Below are 19532 nucleotides of genomic sequence, written 5' to 3'. Positions count from 1 at the left end.
TTCTTTTGTTAACCAGTAGTAATGTACAAGAGTATTAGGGTATGGATGGATTAAAGATGCATGCACTGATCAATGAATCGTTAGTGTTATGCTATTGAGTTCATTAGATGAAAAAAGGTTCAGGAAAGGCAACTTGGGATGCACTTGCAACACGAGTATTCTGTGAGGAGTGCAAGGTTGAGATGCTAGCTGGAAATAGACCATTGGGAGCACTAAGCAATCATGGATATGCAAACTCGGGGCAGAAGTTCCTCATCAAAACATTTCGATATTATACACAAAAGCAATTCAAGGATAAGTGGGACTCCTTGAAGAAAGAGTATGGGTATTGGTTAGTGCTAAAGCTTCCAGCTACTGGTCTTGGGTGGGATGACAACAAGGGAACAATCATTGTTGACAAAGAATGGTGGACTCTGTACATATTGCATTGTTTTCTTACAATATTGCAGTACTATTATGTGATGCTTACACAATCTTGTTTCCATTACAGACCCATCTAGAAGCAGCAGAGTTTAGGTATGGTCCTCCTGCCCATCTAGAGGACATGGGCGTGATGTTCAATAAGGCCCATGTCATAGGTGTATCCTCTACCATACCTAGGCAGCATGTACATGAGTATGGGATTGATGCAGTTGGTGACGAGGAGTCCTCCACAGATAAGGATGTGGTGAAGAGCCTGAAGAAAGGGAAGAGACAAGCATCCTCTAGTGGTCCTTTAAAGTGAAGAAGCACAAGGACAAGAGTCCTATGGTCAGGGAATTTGCGAATATGGTCACATGTTGAGCAATACTACATCTGATAGATCAACCAACACCTCACCAATTGCAGCTCCTCTCACCATCAAATATTCTTTGAGGTTGGTTGTTAGATGTGGTACGAATGAAGAGACTGATCTACACTTCACAACTACAAAGGTTCTTATGAAGCTAGACTACAGAGAGTTGTTTGCTTCTTTTGAGACAGATCTAGGGAGACTTGACTGGCTTCAGAGCATGCACAATGAGTTGAGCAACAAATGATGATTTGTATCATCTACTATATCACTGTTTGAACAATTACCATTTGTGTCGAACTAGTCTTGATTGCTATTTCACTTGGATTTTGTTGTAATAATTGAGTTATGTTGAATTTATGTGTTGTTCAATTTATGGTGAACTTATGTGTTGTTCAATTGGATGCTGAATTAAGATGTTATCATGTGTAGATGTATTATTCGCATGAAGTATAATGGCCTAACTTCAAAGTTCATGTGGATGACTCTCAAACTATGTTCAACTTACCTTGGGAGGAATTTGAAGTTGAAGAGGAGAAGGAGGAAGAGGTTGCAGATCTAACAAGGTACTATCTTCCATATGTCATATTGGTCCTACGCTGTGAAGTTTGCTGAAGATGCTGGTTGCATCACATTGACAACACGATCGATCTTGCTGACGATGCACCAAATTTATTGACGATGACAGCAGACAGCGCCCAAACGATCAAGAAGATGAGCCGTGGTGAAGAATTTGAGCAGTTACGCGGAGCACTTTCTAAAAACCCTATTCACCTTCTCTCGGTGTAAGATCTCAAGAGCGAGGGTTTCAAAGCCCTGCTCTCCCAATTGCCAGTGCACGCCGACACCAGGATAAAGTAGACTACATCGATAACGCAATAGAAAGAGAAAGAGAAAGAGACAAAACTCTAACTCTTATATAGACTCACGTAACGAGAGTATTCTCAATTCTAAGACTACTCTTAATTATTATTTGTGTTAACAATGAGGTAAGTGTCATTGTATATATATAGGGAGAAACATCCTCATCTCTAACTTAATTAGTAATATAATACTAATAGAGAGTGAGTCTTTAATATGAGTCACGTCTTCACAATATAGATATTTTAGATTTATTAGAAATTATTACATGGATCGATCCCAATAATTTTAAAAATAAAGAGTAAAGAATGCAGCCACTTTGAACCAGTTGGATCACGGGCCATTTGCTTTCCCCACCGACGAAATTGGAGCTAGCAGCGGCGTGGAATCGGGCAGATCACAAGGGAGCAACAGGCATGGTGGCGGCGCCTTGGAAGGGGACTCGAAGAGCAGCTGCTCAGGATCTCGGAAAACCGGCGTGAAGAGGTAAATCAGCTCAAAAATTAGATAGACCTGTGCAAGTGGAAGAATGTAGCGTGTCTTTTTTTTCTTCCTGTTTAACCTGGAGCCGCTGGTGGTGGGCTGGTATGTGCCTGTAGTTTTTGGAAATTGGCATAACTCTCCGTCCGATTGAAGAACCTAGGCAAAACGGCAAGAAGAGGTGAGCCAATGGAGATCATATACATCATAATGCATTGGCGATACTTTGGCAATGCAGTTGAAGTACTTGTCCTTCTCATTTGCAAACAAGAACACCAAAGCAAGAACTAAGAGCAAATAAAGCTTCAGACTAAAATGCACAGGTCCTTCTCATTTGCAAAAAAGAATCCCAACGCAAGAACTAAGAGCAAATAAAGCTTCAGACTAAAATTCCAGAGCCAAGAGTTAACGTGACATCTGGTAGAAACTATAGCCTCAGATGCTCAGACCCTTACAACTACACAAGTAAGCACACTTGTTATATTTCAACCAAATAGTTTTCCCTTCATCTTCTTCCACCTTGTTGACCTGTGAGGGCAAACGAGCACGTGATCACTTTGTGAATTAGATGATTATGTACCCGGACAAAAGTAATAGTTCTGAATTTTCAGTTGACGAAGGGGCAAGAACTTGCTCCTAAGAACCACAGATAATTACTACTGCAATATCTTTTAAAAAAAATCATTTAGAAATACTGAATACTAGCTCTTGCTGCTGAGTAGACATAATAGAATTTCCTAAAGATATTCCAATTACTAGCTCCAATCTGAATCGCATAGTTCCCAAGTACAACTACTAAATTTAAAATACATCAGATGGCTGCATTGTTCTTCAAATCCCAAACCGCAACACAAAAATGCAGTTAGCTACCTTGATCCTTTGACCTCCACCGTCTTCTACACTTCAAAGGCGCCGGTGGGTACCACTCCCTGCTCAGGATGTCGTAGTTCTTCGTACCGCCGCCGTCGAAGAGAGTGGAAGGAGCCCGCTGCCGCCATGGATGAACGGTGGCGTGTTCTGGCCGCGGTGCTGGTTGGGGTTAGATTCTTTCGATCCTAATGAAGCGGCCGCGCCTGATGAAAAAAAAAACAAACAGTGCATGCCGATGCCCGAAATTTTGTTGAGACGGTTACCTCGGAAACGCTCGTCACGACGGCCTTTTGTCCTGCTCGTGGCCTCGTGCGTCTGGGCAGTGCAGGTAGGTCGAGGCCGGCCCTCAACGTCGGTGCGTTGCGCCACCGTGAGCGACGGACAGCTTCCGCCGTTCCCGATCGCGGGGCTGCCCCGCCGCCGCTCCAATGCTTCGTCTTCCGCTGCATCTCGTGAGCGTGCGCGGCGTCCGCGAGTGCGTGCAACGGCAGCGCCGCACGCGAGTCACGGAGGTGACAGTTGGGCAAGCAACGCAGCGGCCGGCCTCGCTCTTGCCATCCGGGCCGGCCCACCTATCTATCCATCAGGCCCAACCACACCACGCACTCCTCCTCACGCGCGCGCGCATACATCCCCGAGGTCTCCTGTGCAGCTGTGCTGTGCCCGTGAGGCCAGGGCACGCCGCTGGCGCCCACTCCGCCCCCGGCATCCATACCCAGACCAGGGCCCCGCCGGCGCATGCACGGCCATCTCCTGCGACTCCACGCGGACCGTGCACGCACCGGCTCAAGTACACTCAACATCACCTCAGTGGCTGAACCCTCTTCCTCCCTCCCTCACACATGGGCTGTCCTTCCCTTGTCCCTCTCGCGCTTGTAGCTGCTCGCGTTCGGATCCATCGCCCATGCCGCGGTGCCCCGTCTTCCTTCTCGTTCCGCAAGAGCGACCGTGGCGATCATACCGCTCCTGCCCAATTATTGGTGGAGGCGGGCCCGAGCGTGCTGACGACGATCCTATCTACGCTTTGCAGAACTGTTGCAGATTCTGGAGTCTGTACTTGAGGAGCTCGGGGCGAAGAAGCGATGCTTGACGCGGCGACGTGCACTCATCATCCGCGACGCGATGCGTCGTGCCCATCGGGTGCCGACGCTTTGTGGAAAGTACGAAAGCTCGATAGAAAGTGCAGAGGAAAACGGGGGGAAGGGGCGAGATGCCGGAATAAAGAGGCTAGGAACTATTGTTTTTCGGTTTTTGTCTTTCTCCACGCTAGTATGTTAGCTACTGTTGATGCATCTCGATTTTAGCACTTAAAAATGGCAGATGAGCGCATCTCGATTTTAGCACTTAAATGGCAGATGACCTCGTATGTCCCTCGCGCAATCTGAATTTTATTCACTTGTGTATGCAGTATATATGCAATTGTATATATTCATGCACTTAGATTTTAAATGCGTTGAATATATCATAAATTAGATGGAGAAAATGAAAGTACTCAAAGCTAATTGAGATGCATATACGACCAAAATGTACTATGAGATAGATAAGGTAAAAACTCTATCTAGAAATTAGACCGGAACATTCTTGAGTGCCATTGGCTACAAAAACCTTGACGGTAAGTCTATGGTTCCTACTAATATACATACTGTCTTTTCATTTGACATGTTAATATGTCATCTCACATTATATTTATGTGTAGGCGAGTTTTCTCTGGTTGATTCTAGATATTCTAATAAAAAAAGTTATCTAGCTCCGTACAAAGACTAAAAGTATCACATACTTAATTTCAAAGGGGCATAGGCCAAGTGGCCTTAAAACAGGTGTTCAACCATGCTCACTCCTCTCTTCATAATGTTATTGAGCGTTTTTTTTTTGCTGAAAATGAAATTGCGAGTTCTCTTGCATATGCCAAGTTTTCTTGTTGAGAAGCAGAAGAAATCATCATTGCATACATGTCACTTCATATTACTTCATAATTTCATTCGTAATAGTGCTTTAAGTGATCGTCTATTTCAAATCTGTGACGATGATGAAGAATACATCCCACTAATTGATTCATCAGGAGGCGGTGATTATAATAATGTAGCGTCAGATGATGGCGATATGTGTGCATTTTATGTTTTTATTGTGAACTCATTGATGGCAGATCGGGAGTAGATGGAAATAGGATCGATGGGCTATTTATTTTGCTATGTGATTGATGAAAACTCTGTCTTAGCTTCAAGTTGATTTTTGTGTGTGCTGGATAAACACATGTTAGATTGAGATTAACCTTTTGTATGTGCTTGGTAAACGCATGTCATTCTTGATAATTATATGGAGTAATTGCAATATTTTAACCATATATTTTAACTTTAAACTGTTATAATAAAACATAAATTAGTATTAACTAAAACTCTACACATAATCAAGCCTTCATTTCCCAATAGGGGGTATTTAAGACGTTTTACCCTTCAACTTCAGATCAGGCCACTAGCCAGGCATTCAAAAAGCTGAGTTGCCAATAGGACAGCTTATTGGACCAGCACTTCTCAGACCAGCCAGTGAAATTCTCAGACCAGCAGCTTCTGGACAATCTCCAGCTCCCTAAACAGGGCCGGGAACAAGGAGGTGGCGGTTGATCTGGAGCGCAGGTCCCAATCCATGTAACAGAACGTGCCATCAAAAGATTGCGGAAGGAGGAAAAAAAATATATCATCTCGCCTGGATTTTCACTTTGTTTTGCACTACTCGCTACACGTCTGCTCATTTCATCGCCTGTAGGTAGTTGTCTGCACGGGCAGCGGTTCACTTGTACATGAGCTAGCCGTGCATGCATAAGTTGAAGTTTGAAGCGATGTCTAGTGAAGTTCAAGTGACCACAGCAATCATTGGCTGCCATTGTCAATGCTTATCTGAGTGCCACAAGGTCAATAACGCGCTGGAGAAGATAGGGTTCAATCAATACTTCCGGGCACATGAAATCCAACCATTGGAAGCTGATGAACGATGATTCATAGCATCTTCCAACTGCAAACTGCCTGAACAGAAAACAAGTCAGAAAAATACGAGAAGAAAAACATTGCGACTGGAAAGAGTGATGACAATTCAACTGCAAACTGCCTGAACAGAAAACAAGTCAGAAAAATACGAGAAGAAAAACATTGCGACTGGAAAGAGTGATGACAATTCAGACAGGTTAGGTAACGAGCCTGCTCATCAGCTGATGGCATTATCCTTGCGCGTTTCACGTGACTTGACAAGAAAAATCTTCTTTGTCCTCGTTTGGTAGAGCACCATTTCAGAACGCAATCATATGCGTATTTTTATGTGGTCGCCACTAAACACCACAAGAAACACTTTCTTTAATGATCACTAGTCCCAGTAATTGTCGCTGTTATAATTTTTCTCATTCTCAATCAATTCAATTTGATATTAATGGCATGTTTGTTTGCTGCTTCCGTTTTTAGTTTTTCTGAAAATTTGTGTTTTTGACTTTTCTGAAAAGCTACTTTTCCATTTTAGCTGTTGACTTTTACAATAAAATTTTAACTTCTCAGCACACAACTTCTTATAAAAGCTATTCTCAGCTAACTTCTTAACTTAGTTCATTTTCACCAAAAACAGACTTCTAATTTCTTAAAAAATCATTTTTCAGTATTCTCATTTGTTTATTTCTATCTTCTAATACTAGAGAAGCCAGAAATAAAAACAGCAAACAAACATGACCTAACTAGGAGTCTACAAGCTCGGGTGCGTGTGCTCCTTGTTATTTGCTCCTAAGCTTAACCAGTGTTCTTGTTGAGTAAAGTTACATAACAAATACTTCGACAGTTCACTCAACAAAGGAACACAAAGCATTGTCCTACTCGACTCGGTGTTCATCTTGCGTGGATCCGCCACTTGTTCTACGGACATCTCATTGCTTCTCCTCTTATCTTTTCGCCTGATTTCTTTTTTTTTTTTAAAAAAAACGCTTCCACGTTTGCGCCTGCGATTGGTCTCGCTCTCGTCAATGATCCCAGACAGCCCCTCTTCCATGGACTGGTCCTCAACAGTCTCCGAAAGCACCTAGAGTTCCCTCTCTGTTATCCAACAGCATTTCCCAAATCATTAGAAGCTTCGCTTGTCTACACCCACACCATTCCAGAAAAGACACCGGCAAATCATGAGGCGACACGACGGGCTAGTCCCAATCACCCAATTCCAATGACGATATGACAGAATTGAGGTCACCTGGATTAAGATAAGCTGTGAGGACAAACTAAGGATGATCACACAAGGCTAGCCAGGTGCTAAATAAATTGGCTAGTTTCAGAGGAGTGACACGTAAGGATCCTGGAATGGCGTCGGGTGGCACAGGCTGATCTGATCTGAACAGATGCGCGGCAACCGGCTCGAAGTTTCTTCATTTCAGGAACCGGCATATCTGTTAGCAGCTGTAGGTCACCAATCTGATGGGATATCCATAACTAAATTAGATATGGCATATGTTTCTTGAAAAATAAGGAATGTGAACTTTACATTTCAAAGTGTTCAGTGCTGTATAAATGATTTTATGATCTCTTCTATTCCTATCCATATGGCTGTAAGCTCCTCGTTGAAAGTACAAACCCAAATCCTAAAACTGAAGATAGTGTTTCTTGAATTTGAATCACCGGAAAATGTTCACCTAAACCTACGAATATCATTATCATCATTGAATAAATTTGTGATTGAATGAAGTTTATTTAGTCTTATACTCCGGTCTACAGTAATCAGAATTCTAGATAATGCAATCAGATACTGTAACAAAAAATAAATGGGATGTGACCTATGCTTCTTGATATTTAAAGCTTGATAGTGGCGTCCTCCTGATAAATTTCTAATAGCATGACCAAAACCACACGAAGCAACTGATATTACTAAATATTTTAGGTTTTTTAATCCATGGGTGTGACACATTTGTTAAGAACTATGAACAGTCAATCTTGAGAAACACCTTATCTTTTACTATTTGGGCTGAGGAACAGAGATACGATAATATGCATTCCCTATCTATTACGCTCTACTATTCATTGAATTTTCGCTTAATCCCGTTCCCTCAAAATTGGCCCAGATGTCAGCGAGGTGACCTAGAAGAGATCAATGGAAGATGTTGGCAGGTCAAATTCATGATTGGAGGGGACCAATGAAACACTTGTCCTTGCACATCACTACCACATGCCCAATTTCAAAAGCAAGTGGTGCCACCAAGCTGAAATAAAGGTAGCATTAGTTATGTGGTGTTAGGGGCACCCTCTGCACTTTCAACTAGAAATGAAAAGAAATGAAAAGGAGATTTGGGCATGCACTAGCAATACATCCAGTACATTTCTGTTGTCCATGTACGTAGGCTGCACTTGGTCCTGTGATATGTCAGCATCCTTTCCTGTGCACTTGCTCAGGAGCATCTGATGATCAGTTGAGAGATTGGGAGGTTCAGAAGGCAAAGAGGATTTAGGTCCACCAACTGGTGGTTACGAGACTAATACATCTTAACAGATGCCATCACCTACTCTAGCGATGGGCCTCCTAGCAATCAAGACCTTGGGCTTGGAGTGAATCACCTAAATTGCTAAGTTGGGGGACTTTTTCGGGTAAAAACACACCAAACAAGTGAGGAACTAACTACCTTTCTGTCCAGCAAGTGAACTAGGAAACTAGCTGGGTTCTTCTGCTGTTAGGGCACTGACAGTGAAATGACAAACATTACCAATATATACAAGAAGCGCAAAAATTAAGAAATTAAACGACTTTTGTCTTCTGTTCTTAATGGAGAAAACTAAGCTCATCGACTGACTTATTATCTGATCTCTCACTAAAACAAAATAAATAAATAAACATTTACAGGATCTTAATTCCTTGTATGAAATATAGTGATGGCAAGCATTCGACCTTTTTTTAAAAGCAAATTGCCAAAAACTCTGACATTCACTAAAGAAGGAGGTGATCACTTGAGTCGATCCAAGGACTCTAGCCCGAGCGGCAAGGAGGTTAAATAGGCACATGGATGATTGCATGTTTAGGCACGGTCTTAACATAGATGGGTGAGATTGAGCATCAATCTTATATTTACTAATTGGAGGCTCCTTTTGGTGCCTTCATATTAATCCTAAAAAAATCCTAGAAATTCTCATAAAAAAGCAAAACATCCGACCGTCGAATTGATTGATTGACTAACTATAACCATAGATCAACAACCAGAAAAAATAAAAGATTAAAAAACAAATCAGAGTCCAACTCTAAGACTACTTCCTTCCTGATCTTTCCTTCCTTTTTTTTATAGATATCCTTTGTCCAACAAAGTTACGTTAGCAAACTCCAACTTAGTTACGTTAGCAATAAACACACTTTTCCAAATCAATTAAAATATGCCAATTAAATATACGTGTAATCAAATATTACAAAATTAAAACAACAGAACGCAAACATATACGGATTATCACATAAAAGTAATATCAAAGAATTTATAATGTATTTAAAAATAATAATATGAGATACGGTGACGATATTAAAAATAATAATAATTTCAAAAAATCAAGAAACAAATAAAAATCAATTTACATAACACATAAAATGAAAATTATAAATTAGATCTATACACAAATAATAAATATGATTTCAATATTATGAATAAAAATTACATTTATATTTTATATTCTAATATTTAAATATAAATAGCTGATGTATCTTAACATACAATTATTATTAACATAAATATCTAAAATTCAGTTGTATGCTAAATTTCTAGCCTGTGCAATCGCACAGGTTGATGCGCTAGTCGATTAAAAGAAATTGCATTTTTCTCGCACCCAATCTCAGCCGTCCGGTTTCCTAGTTCCCGAGCGTGCTGCAGTCAGTGAACATTTTTAGTCGACCCACGAGTAAACCTATGCGAGAAAAAGATAGAGAGGAATAAGTGAAAGGAAACAAACAAAATGGTGGTGGGGCTTCTTTAGGATTCGGAGGGAGATAGTGTTAGGCAGCCCTTATTGGTGGCAGGAGTATATTATTGCTGAAGGAAGGAGGAGCGAGAGGTTAGAACAACTCAAGTCTAGAGAGGGAACCAAAAGGGAAAAATAGCAAAAATAATCGATGCAGTTCTGTTCTTGTTATTCCAATCTTCTCTCCTACTGATTCTTTTTTAGAATTATGGGATCAGCTCTGTCCCTGTGTTGGGTGGTTTCTGTCATAACATGACACCAAAAACTCTCGCTCTTGCTTGGTCACAAGTTCAGTTCTTGCAGAGGTATAGCCTTATCTTGTCAAGCTCAAGTTATTCGTTGCATCTTAATCTGTCTGTGAACAAGTCATATGAATTCTTGGTTTTTTACTTCTTGCTTGTTGAGCTTTCAGTTTCTAGTTAGCTCCTTGTGTTCGGTGGGAGCACCAACTGAATAGTTGGTTCTTGTTTGGCTTGTCTTCTGAATTGCACAAGCAGCAGTGAAGGTTCTTTGAGATCGAACTTAATTTCTCTGAAGTCAGTTCTTGATTTCAAATGACTAGCGGTGTGTCTTTTCCTGTAATTTACTGCAGAAACTTAAGACTTGTTTCCTTTCATAGCCACTGATATGGATTGCCTTTTTTTTTTGAACTACTGATATGGATTGCCTTTAACTTTGTTGGAATCACTCTTCCTTTTTTGTCCTGATTTACCTCACTTAGCGCTTCGCTCGCCCCATAGAAGATATTATTCACTTCTCTGGCACCTTCCTGGCTGAATTTGCAGTTATTATTGCCTACTTGACTCGCTACGTTTTCTGACAAATCCAGTATGCTGATGAACAAGATGTTTTCCCCTTCTTTGCCCCTTATTTTTTTTGGTTAAACGGCCGATTCAATTATCAATCTTTTCCTTAGCTCCAATTATATGCAGCAAAGCCAACTTGCTAACAATTTGAATCTTCGTTTTTCCTTTTGCAGCCAGCTCCTATTTTGAAGCCAAATACAGTATCTTTGAAGCTTTGGTAACACCAATCTGATGACAAAATCAATCACTGTCTCCCCTCGTCCTTGTATTGATCTATCAGCTGGTCTCATCTTCGGCTTCTGAAGAGGATGGCCACATTCTTCTCTATTTCCAGCAATCAGAGGGACCACACTGTCGGCGGCGACATGTCGTTCCACCACTACCCCACGTCGAATCCCTACTCGGACTCACCAACCGGCGGTCTGATCCCCCTCCCGGCAACCATCGTGCAGCAAGGCCACGTTGCGCACGGCGGCGACAGAGACGAGCCGGCCGCGTTCGTGAAAGCGAGGGACGGGCCAACGAGCAGCGCCGAGATGGGCCTGCACACGCAGCTTCTCATGGCGAGCGCGTCGGCAGCGCAGAACCAGGGCCTGTCGCTTAGCCTCGGCACGCAAGGCGTTCCGTTGTCTCTTTATCAGTACCGCCAAGCGGGCATGGCCGCGGCCTCCCTGCTTAGCCCGAACCGGTCGGCGGCGGTGAGCAGGAACGCGCAGAGCAACATCTACATCCAGAACTCCAAGTACCTGAAGGCGGCGAGGGAGCTGCTGGACGAGGTGATCAATGTCCGGGACGCGATCGTGCGGAAGGGCGACAAGAACCAGAGCAAGGATTCCGGCGAGAGAAAGGACGCCGAGAAGAGCGAGGAGAAGGCCGGCGAGCATGAGGGGAACTCGCCCGCCGAGCTGACGGCGTCGGAGCGGCAAGATCTTCAGAACAAAGTGTCGGCGCTGATGGCACTGCTGGATCAGGTAATTTCAGTCACCGAGTTAGATGTTACGTGGTGCATGTTGCTCTCTTTCTGCAAGCAAGAAACGTGCAGTTTCTTGGAACAAGAACTTGAGATAAATGGCGATGACCTTTGGCGCCAGGTTGACCGAAAGTACAGGCATTACCACCACCAGATGCAGATCATCATGTCGTCCTTCGACGCGGTGGCAGGCGCCGGTGCGGCGAGACCGTACACGGCGCTCGCGCTGCAGACAATTTCCCGCCACTTCCGGTCGCTGCGTGACGCTATCGGCGCGCAGGTGCAGTCCTTTCGCCGGAGCCTCGGCGAGAAGGACACCTCCTCGGCCTCGCAGGGCGGCGGGCTCTCCCGGCTGCGCTACATCGACCAGCAGCTGCGGCAGCAGCGCGCCATGCAGCAGTTCGGCATGATTCAACAGCCGCAGCACGCCTGGCGCCCCCAGCGTGGCCTCCCGGAGTCCGCCGTCTCCGTCCTCCGTGCCTGGCTCTTCGAGCATTTCCTCCACCCGTAAAAACCTACGCCTTCTTCGTGTATAACCCCGCAAAACTCTACTCCTTACTAATGCGCCATGAATCGATGGCACAGGTATCCAAAAGATTCCGAGAAGGTGATGCTTGCAAGACAGACCGGCTTGTCCAGAGGCCAGGTGAGAATCAGACAGCTTCTCATGTGCTCGATGCCATGCTACTTCAAGAAAGGAATTCCATGTCCTTATTAAGCTTCGAGCTTTTTCGTAGGTGTCCAACTGGTTCATCAACGCGCGTGTTCGTCTGTGGAAGCCGATGATCGAGGAGATGTACAAGGAGGAATTCGGCGCGGAGATGGACTCGCACTCGTCGTCGGAGAACGCTGGCAAGGGCAAGGACGAAGCGATATCATCGGAGGACCACGACGAGTTCCAGAGCCCGCCTAGCGCTGCAAAGCACAACGCAGGCTACTTCAACTCGTTCAAGTCGGAGGCGATGGGCAGAATGGACGCCGGCGGCGTCGGCCTGTCCAACCTCGACGGCGCCATGGGAACGTACGCGACCGGCCTCAACCTGAGCCAGCATGGGCCGGGCTCTGTCGGCAGCGGCAACAGCAGCAGCCTCCTGCAGGAGGCGCTCGCGCATCACCACAGCGGTGACGCGAGGTTCGTGGCGTACGGCGACATGGCCGGCCAACTTGGCGGCTACGACGGCGGCAGCGTGTCGCTGACGCTTGGCCTGCAGCACCGCAACGACACCGGAGCCGTGCCGGCCGAGCAGCAGGGCCTGCTGTACGGAAACGCCGGCGACTTCGAGTTCATGAACGGCTCCGAGGACCGGCAGCGGTTTGGCTCGTCGCAGCTGCTGCACGATTTTGTCTTGTGAGCGGAATAACGCCGACGGCGTCAGAAGCCTGGAGTGGCCGGCCGCCCGGCCCCATCGCGGGTATACAGTGGTTACAGTTCATGGCACACGGTCATAAGCAAGTATATACGTATACTGGTGTGGTAAGTGAAGTAGGGGGAGGGGGTGTATGAAGTATAAACTGTATACGAGATGGGGTGTAGCGCTTGCTGTAAAGAGATAGATTGGTATTTTTGGTAGCTTGAAGATTCGTGTACTGATGATTCAAGTCCAGATACGACGTGTTGTTGGTCCAATTGGACCTTAGTCTAGTCCATGGCTTTCTTGGAAACTCGTCGACACAAATGCTTCATGTTTCGTATAAGTTGTTCGGTTCGTTCAACCCTAAAAGCAACGCAGAAATAGAAATGCATGTGTATTGCTTGTGTAATGATTAGGATGGTTTCCAGTAAAAGCTCATGATCTGAACTTCTGATGACATCTGATTTGAGACAGATATACTGCCTGAAAGCCGTTCAAGAGCACGAAAAAGAAAAGTTCCTATTCAGAAATGCAGCTTGGATGTATGTGAATGTTCAGAATTATGTACCTTTCTCCTTTCAACATACCTGCTTTGACTGATGCACTTGTAAATGAATCATCTAATTCAGACTTTCAGGCACAAAACATTTAGAAGAAATAAGGAAACTATCAGAACTGTTGGACTAGCAACCTTGTTCGCCTGACCGAGAAGAGCAGTATTTCACTCGACCGAGAAAAATCATACAAGATACTAGTCTCTTGCCATCCACTCCTATTGTAAGATAGGTGCATAAAAAAGACGATTAATCAGCATCCGGCCGGGCAGGTTTTTTTTTTCAACTGACGGGAGCTTCTCCCGCATACTCTTTAAGAAAGGAGGTGAGCACCTACGCTGGCCTAGGCTCGAGCACAGGCGGGCGGGCGTACTGGCAACCTGCCAACCGAGCAACCGCACATGATGATACTGAATTCATCATGGATCTCGACTTGGATTCAGAGCACACACTTGATGTCAAGGTTGGTTACGCATTTGGACTTGTGCTTCAAACATCTCGAACCCGAGCACCCCAGCTTGATCAACGCAGGGCACCACCTTCACACCAGTGAAGACAGCAACAATATCGATTCCAGCATCGTCGTTACTGGGATCTCTAGCATCGAAGAACTTGGCAATGCAGAACCAACACACCTAGATATGGAAATGCAAAGGAAGAACGTTCTCGAGAAAGAAAAGCAATCGGCCTCGCATCGTCCCTCTCGGGGCGACTCGTCCCCGCCGCCTAGCACCCCCCTCTCTGCACCCCACCTGGCCGCTGCCACCATCAGTGACCTGCTCCAGCGGCGGCGCCCCCCTCCCTCTTTCTCTCTTTTTTCCTCTTCCCTTCCCCTTTCTCCTCCCCTGCTGGCTGGTTTTCTCCATTGGGTGGTTCGGTCGGGGCCCATGGTGCCCTTGTCAGATCCACCCCAACCTGACACGTTTGAGTCTCCCGCTGGTTGGATCTGCGTCCTGACAGTCAACCTGTTGTGGATATGCAGGAGGGGCCTCTCCAGCTTCTTCTCTAGCAGGTCACGGTTGTTTCGTGTTCCTGGCTGGACACGGTGGCCGCGGTCACCAATGCCAGGAACCTGGCCGAGCCGAAGTACCCCTTCAGCAAGCACCGGTGGGTCCTTCGGTGCTCCTCCTTACAGTGGGTCGCCTCCACCGTGCTACCGCCCGCCTGGGTGCAGCCCGTGACCCAGGCGACCGTAGGACGTGTCCACTCTAGGTCTCTGTCGGACGTGCTGTGCTGAGAAGTTGAATGCGGACGACGCCGTTGTGGATCGGCGTGTGGGCGGAGGCGATGACGCAGCAAGCATGGGCGGCGAGCTGGTTGGGCGCACTACTGCTGCTGCTCCGGATGGTGGCGTTGTGCTTCTGCATGGTCGTGATCAACGACATCGCGCTCCGGCGCGAGCCATTCCGGTTCCTACTGGCGACCAACGCCATCGTGACGCTGTTCTCGGTGTTTGAGGCCGGCGCCGCAGCGTGGGAGATGATGCAGGGCAACACGCTGCCTCCGGTGGCCTTGCAGCTCTGGTCTCCTGGATCGGGTCTCCCGCCGGCTGGATCTACACCCTCTCTTGTTGGGCTGCCTCTCTGGGTTCCATGTGGTGCTCATGCGGTGTTGTGCTAGCTCCGATGGTCCGCGTGCATCCCCGTTGTACTCCCGGTTGAATTCGGTCCATCTCGGCGGTTGTGCCAGCGTGCTTGCCCCGGTCGTGCGGGTGTGCTGGTGTGATGCTCGCCCATGCCACGGTCGTGGTGACTGCCTCCAGGTGCTGTCATCGTTGAGGGTAAGTTCATTGACGCGGTGCAACTCATTAGCGCTGCAGGGCACAAACGGTTGGCCATGCTGCAGGGGCACTGTGTGGCTAGGCAGTGTGCCATTTCGCTCCGTGTGAGAGGAGGCATGGCCCGGTGGCGCGGCGGCCTATTCCGCATGCCCGGCGGTGTGAGGCCTCCGGTTCGGTCTGGCGTCAGTGTTGGAGGCAATGGGCGCCAGCCTATTACCATTGGTAGGGACCGCCTGCATGACACCATCAGTGGCAGCCGCCCCTCATTTCACTGCTCTGGCTTGTGTCTGGTGGTGACAGCATCATGCTGATCCCAGCTCCTGGCGTTTGCGTTGCTCCTCCTTTTGCTCGGCCTCCCCTTCTTCTGTAGGTTAGGCCCGTAGGGAGCTTTGTGGCACTGGGTTGGCCATGGGACAACACGATTATGAGGTGACGGTGATGCTGCTACTTTAGTCATGGCTCTTGCGTGGGCTTACCGTGCGCGAGGGGCGGGAGGTGGGAGCTGCTGGCAAAAGCTTTGCCTGGTTTTTGACCGGCATCAATGACGGTGATACCCTTAGGACCTGTTCTCCTCCTTGAAGGTATTGTCAGGGCGTCTCCCCACTCCCCTCCCTTGGGGATTCTAGGTGAAAACCTAGTTTGGGCAACCGGACGGGCAACGACAGCGACTCGATGTTGCATCCTCCTTGGAGGCGTCTCTATGGAAGTCCAATTCTTGCGCCATGGTGGTCGTTGGCTTAGTGGCGGAGTGGTCGAGTTCAGTTTTAACCGCCGATTCTTCTGTAGGTTTACTCCTATACCCTCGTTTCGCGACGACTCTCCATTCTGGATTAGCGTTTCTCGACAATGATTTGTTCCAATGTGCACTCCTTTGAAGTGATACGCTGTCGACTTGTGTGAAAGAGTGGTGCGACGTAGGAGCGAGGCTCTGCCGACTGAGTTGTATTGTGGTAGCATGGGAGTAGGGCTCCGCTGACCAAGTTGTGGCAGTGTGGGAGCAGGGCTCCACCATCCAAGTTGTGAGGGTGATAGTCGTTTGGTTGGTTAGCGCGCAAGTTGAGTTGTGTTGGACTTGTCTGTTGTTTGGTTGTGCCTTTTGGTGTGGGTGTCTCTGTTTTGAGTTGAGGTTGTATTATCGTCTCGGGGTTGTTTGCCGATTTTCCTCTCTGAAACCGTACTTTTGTTAAGGTTTTTTTTGTCCAATTTCCCTTATAAACTGAATCAATTCTCTTCTTCTTTATATATATGCTTGGCTGGAGCTCTAGCTCTTCATTATCTTTCGAACAAAAATATTAGGAAGAGAAGAGCGGCTTGAAGAGTCTGGTGAGAAGTCAATAGGAGGAGATGAGATTCACTCAGCTTCTCCTTCACTTGTGCATCGGAGGCTCTAAGACTGCAACAGGCACCGTGCTCTCTCTGGTAGAAAAGAATGTTGGGTAAGTGTTGTAACCATAATGACATAGTGATAGGTTCATAGGGACGATGGCAGTTCTGTTGGGACCTTAGAGCGGCCAGTGTTGCAACCATGGGGAGGAGCGCCCGTAGCCATACCTTGGGATGTAAATTTTGGATGATCCTCATTAACAAACATCATGCATCTGGTGTCGTCTGTGATTTCACATGCATTGTTTCCGTAGATCAATACGTCACTTCCGCAGGGTAAATTGTTGTGGAACGAGTTGGCTATGCTAGCTTAAAACAAAAATTTTCTACCGCATTCAATCTGTCACCTCATTCTTGATGAAACTAAACCCTTCAAATCATTAAGCCGAGACTTCTTCGTATTAATGTTATAAACAGGAACATCCTCAAGATCTAGAATGTATAATCTATTCACTAATGCACAATTACCATAGAGCATACCATTCAAATAAATTGAACAACACTTGTTCTTTATTATGAATTCATATTCATCTTCTTCCAAACATGAAGAAATGATAATGTTTTTGCCCAAGATAGGAATGTAATAGCAATTATTTAATTCTAAGACTAATTCTGATGGTAGCGATAAAGAATAACACCGACGCCCAACGCAACAAGTTTTACACCATTGCCGGCACGAGCATCCATCTCGCCTCTCGCACACTTCTTAGTCCTTTTCAGTTCCTGCAAATTTGCAAGTATGAATCATCGATCCGGTATCAGATACCCATGAATCATTAGGATTAGTATCAAGATTAATTTCAATAACATTTATACCTAAAGTGAAAGTCTTACTTCCCTTCTTCTTCTTGAGTTCTTCTAAATGTAGCTTGTAATTCCCCCGCCAATGTCCAGCCCATCAGAAGCAACATGTTTAGGCTTTGAGCTCGAGATCTCATCTGACGCTTTAGCCTTGGCCTTGTGCTTTCTCTTCTTGCTATCCTTCTGAACCATTATCACATGACTAGAGCTTTTCTTAATGCTTTCCTCATCAGTCTTAAGCACCCCATGCAATTCAACTATATCCTTCTCCATGCTATTCATATACAAATTCAAAGTAAACGGCTCAAAGCTTGCATGGAGCGAATGGAGAATCACATGCATAGCTAACTCAGGGCTAAGGCAAAACCAAGTTTTTTCAGGCTCACAATGTAACCAATCATCTTGATCACATGAGGACTGACTAGACTGCCTTCTGTCAATCTGCACGTAAACAAAGACTTAAAGGTGTTAAACCTCTCGGCCCTAGCTTGGTTCTCAAACATACCTCAGAGTCGCACAATTATATCGTGAGCACCAGCCTTCTCATATTGCTTCTGAAGCTCAGAGGACATAGTGGCAAGCATGAGACAACTAATATCGAGTGAATCGTTGGTGTGCTTCTCATAAACCCTCCGATCAGTGGTAGATGCATTATCACTTGGTTCATCAGGATAGGGAAACTCTAGAACATACTCATTTTTCTTTTGTTTGAGAACAATTCTCAGATTTCTATACCAATCAATAAAGTTGGTTCCAAATAGCTTTTTTCTTCTTCCAAGAATCGAATGCAAATTAAAACTGGAATTGGCATTAATAGTAGGTGCCATGATCTACAACAGAAATAAATATGCAAAATTTAGCACTATATTTATATAAATATTTCATTAAATAATTTAACAAAAGATACTCACACTATATATTTTGAAATTGTTTCCCTCTAACGACATATAGTAGGATAAGATCTAGATTCGACTAAGTTCTAGTAAGCTTTGGCATCACGGCCAGAAACCTAGTGACATAGGTAAGCAACATCTTACTAATCACATCCCTATGTGACTCTTATTTCTTGGGTGACATCGAATGCCCCGATGCCCAACTCTATGCCTCAAAGATCAAAACCGCTTTGATAGATTTGTTAAGTAAACCAATACTATATGTGTGGATGTCTAATATCCATCACAACTGATTAAGATAAAAGATGACACCCTCTCTTGATAGATCTACCAAACAATAATCAAAACCTATGTAGGTGCAGCTATTGGAAGAAAATTAATTATTCTTAATTTTTCTGAGGGATACTATTCTATCATGTGAATATATCCATCTCATTAAAAATATGAATAAAATAGCATGATAAAAACATAGATAAACATCACAGACAACCATATTTACTATGACATAGTATGACTGCTTTACATGGTGATCTCTACCGCTATGGTACATATCCTCTGGGTCATCATGCTTCAAGTCTTCATGATCACTAGTCCATTACACCTAATAGCACTGGTCAAATTACATGAGAAAGAAAGCATCACGGGTCGGCACACAGTCCGTTATACAATAAAATGATAGCCTTTGGTTGCAATTAACCATGACACGTAGTCTGTTTATGACAGGATTCTCTTTTATTTTTTTTATAAATTAATTTGAAAAAAAACTGTTAAGGTAAGAAAAAATAAAAAGAATAAAAGTAGGGAGTAGAATCGAAAAATAAACGAAATGAGGTGAAGATAATTTGGATGATCTGAGGCAAGGTTTGCGGGCTTGCTCAGAGACGAGAGGGTGGGGATCGTGTGGCTCGGGATCGGATTCCGGGCAGGAGCGTCGAACATGGACCAGCCAATTAATTATTGGCCTGAAGGCGTATTCTTCCAGTATTTACGTATAATGAACGCTTGAGTGGCCAACTTAAGTTGGTGATTACTTTTTTACGTAACCCTGAACCGAACACGGATTGACGAG

General features: G+C 45.2%; 1 protein-coding gene and 1 long non-coding RNA gene across 2 annotated transcripts; one reads left to right on the top strand and one right to left on the bottom strand.

Moving 5' to 3' along the window:
* Positions 1 to 1909: 1909 nt before the first annotated feature.
* LOC133910906 (uncharacterized) lies at positions 1910 to 4150 on the bottom strand. The gene is made up of 3 exons (XR_009908563.1): positions 3247 to 4150; positions 2984 to 3130; positions 1910 to 2641 (listed from the first exon to the last, which is right to left on the bottom strand). It is a non-coding gene; the product is annotated as an uncharacterized LOC133910906 (long non-coding RNA).
* Positions 4151 to 9876: 5726 nt separating this feature from the next.
* LOC133911658 (BEL1-like homeodomain protein 7) lies at positions 9877 to 13342 on the top strand. The gene is made up of 5 exons (XM_062353998.1): positions 9877 to 10229; positions 10904 to 11701; positions 11822 to 12207; positions 12286 to 12346; positions 12438 to 13342. The coding sequence occupies exons 2-5, from the start codon at positions 11039 to 11041 to the stop codon at positions 13050 to 13052; spliced, it is 1725 nt and encodes a 574-aa protein (XP_062209982.1). The 5' UTR covers positions 9877 to 10229; positions 10904 to 11038; the 3' UTR covers positions 13053 to 13342.
* Positions 13343 to 19532: the final 6190 nt, after the last annotated feature.

The sequence above is a fragment of the Phragmites australis genome, chromosome 3, assembly GCF_958298935.1.
Source record: "Phragmites australis chromosome 3, lpPhrAust1.1, whole genome shotgun sequence".
In the NCBI taxonomy this organism is placed as follows: Eukaryota; Viridiplantae; Streptophyta; class Magnoliopsida; order Poales; family Poaceae; genus Phragmites; species Phragmites australis.
This window is presented reverse-complemented; position numbering and strand designations above follow the sequence as displayed.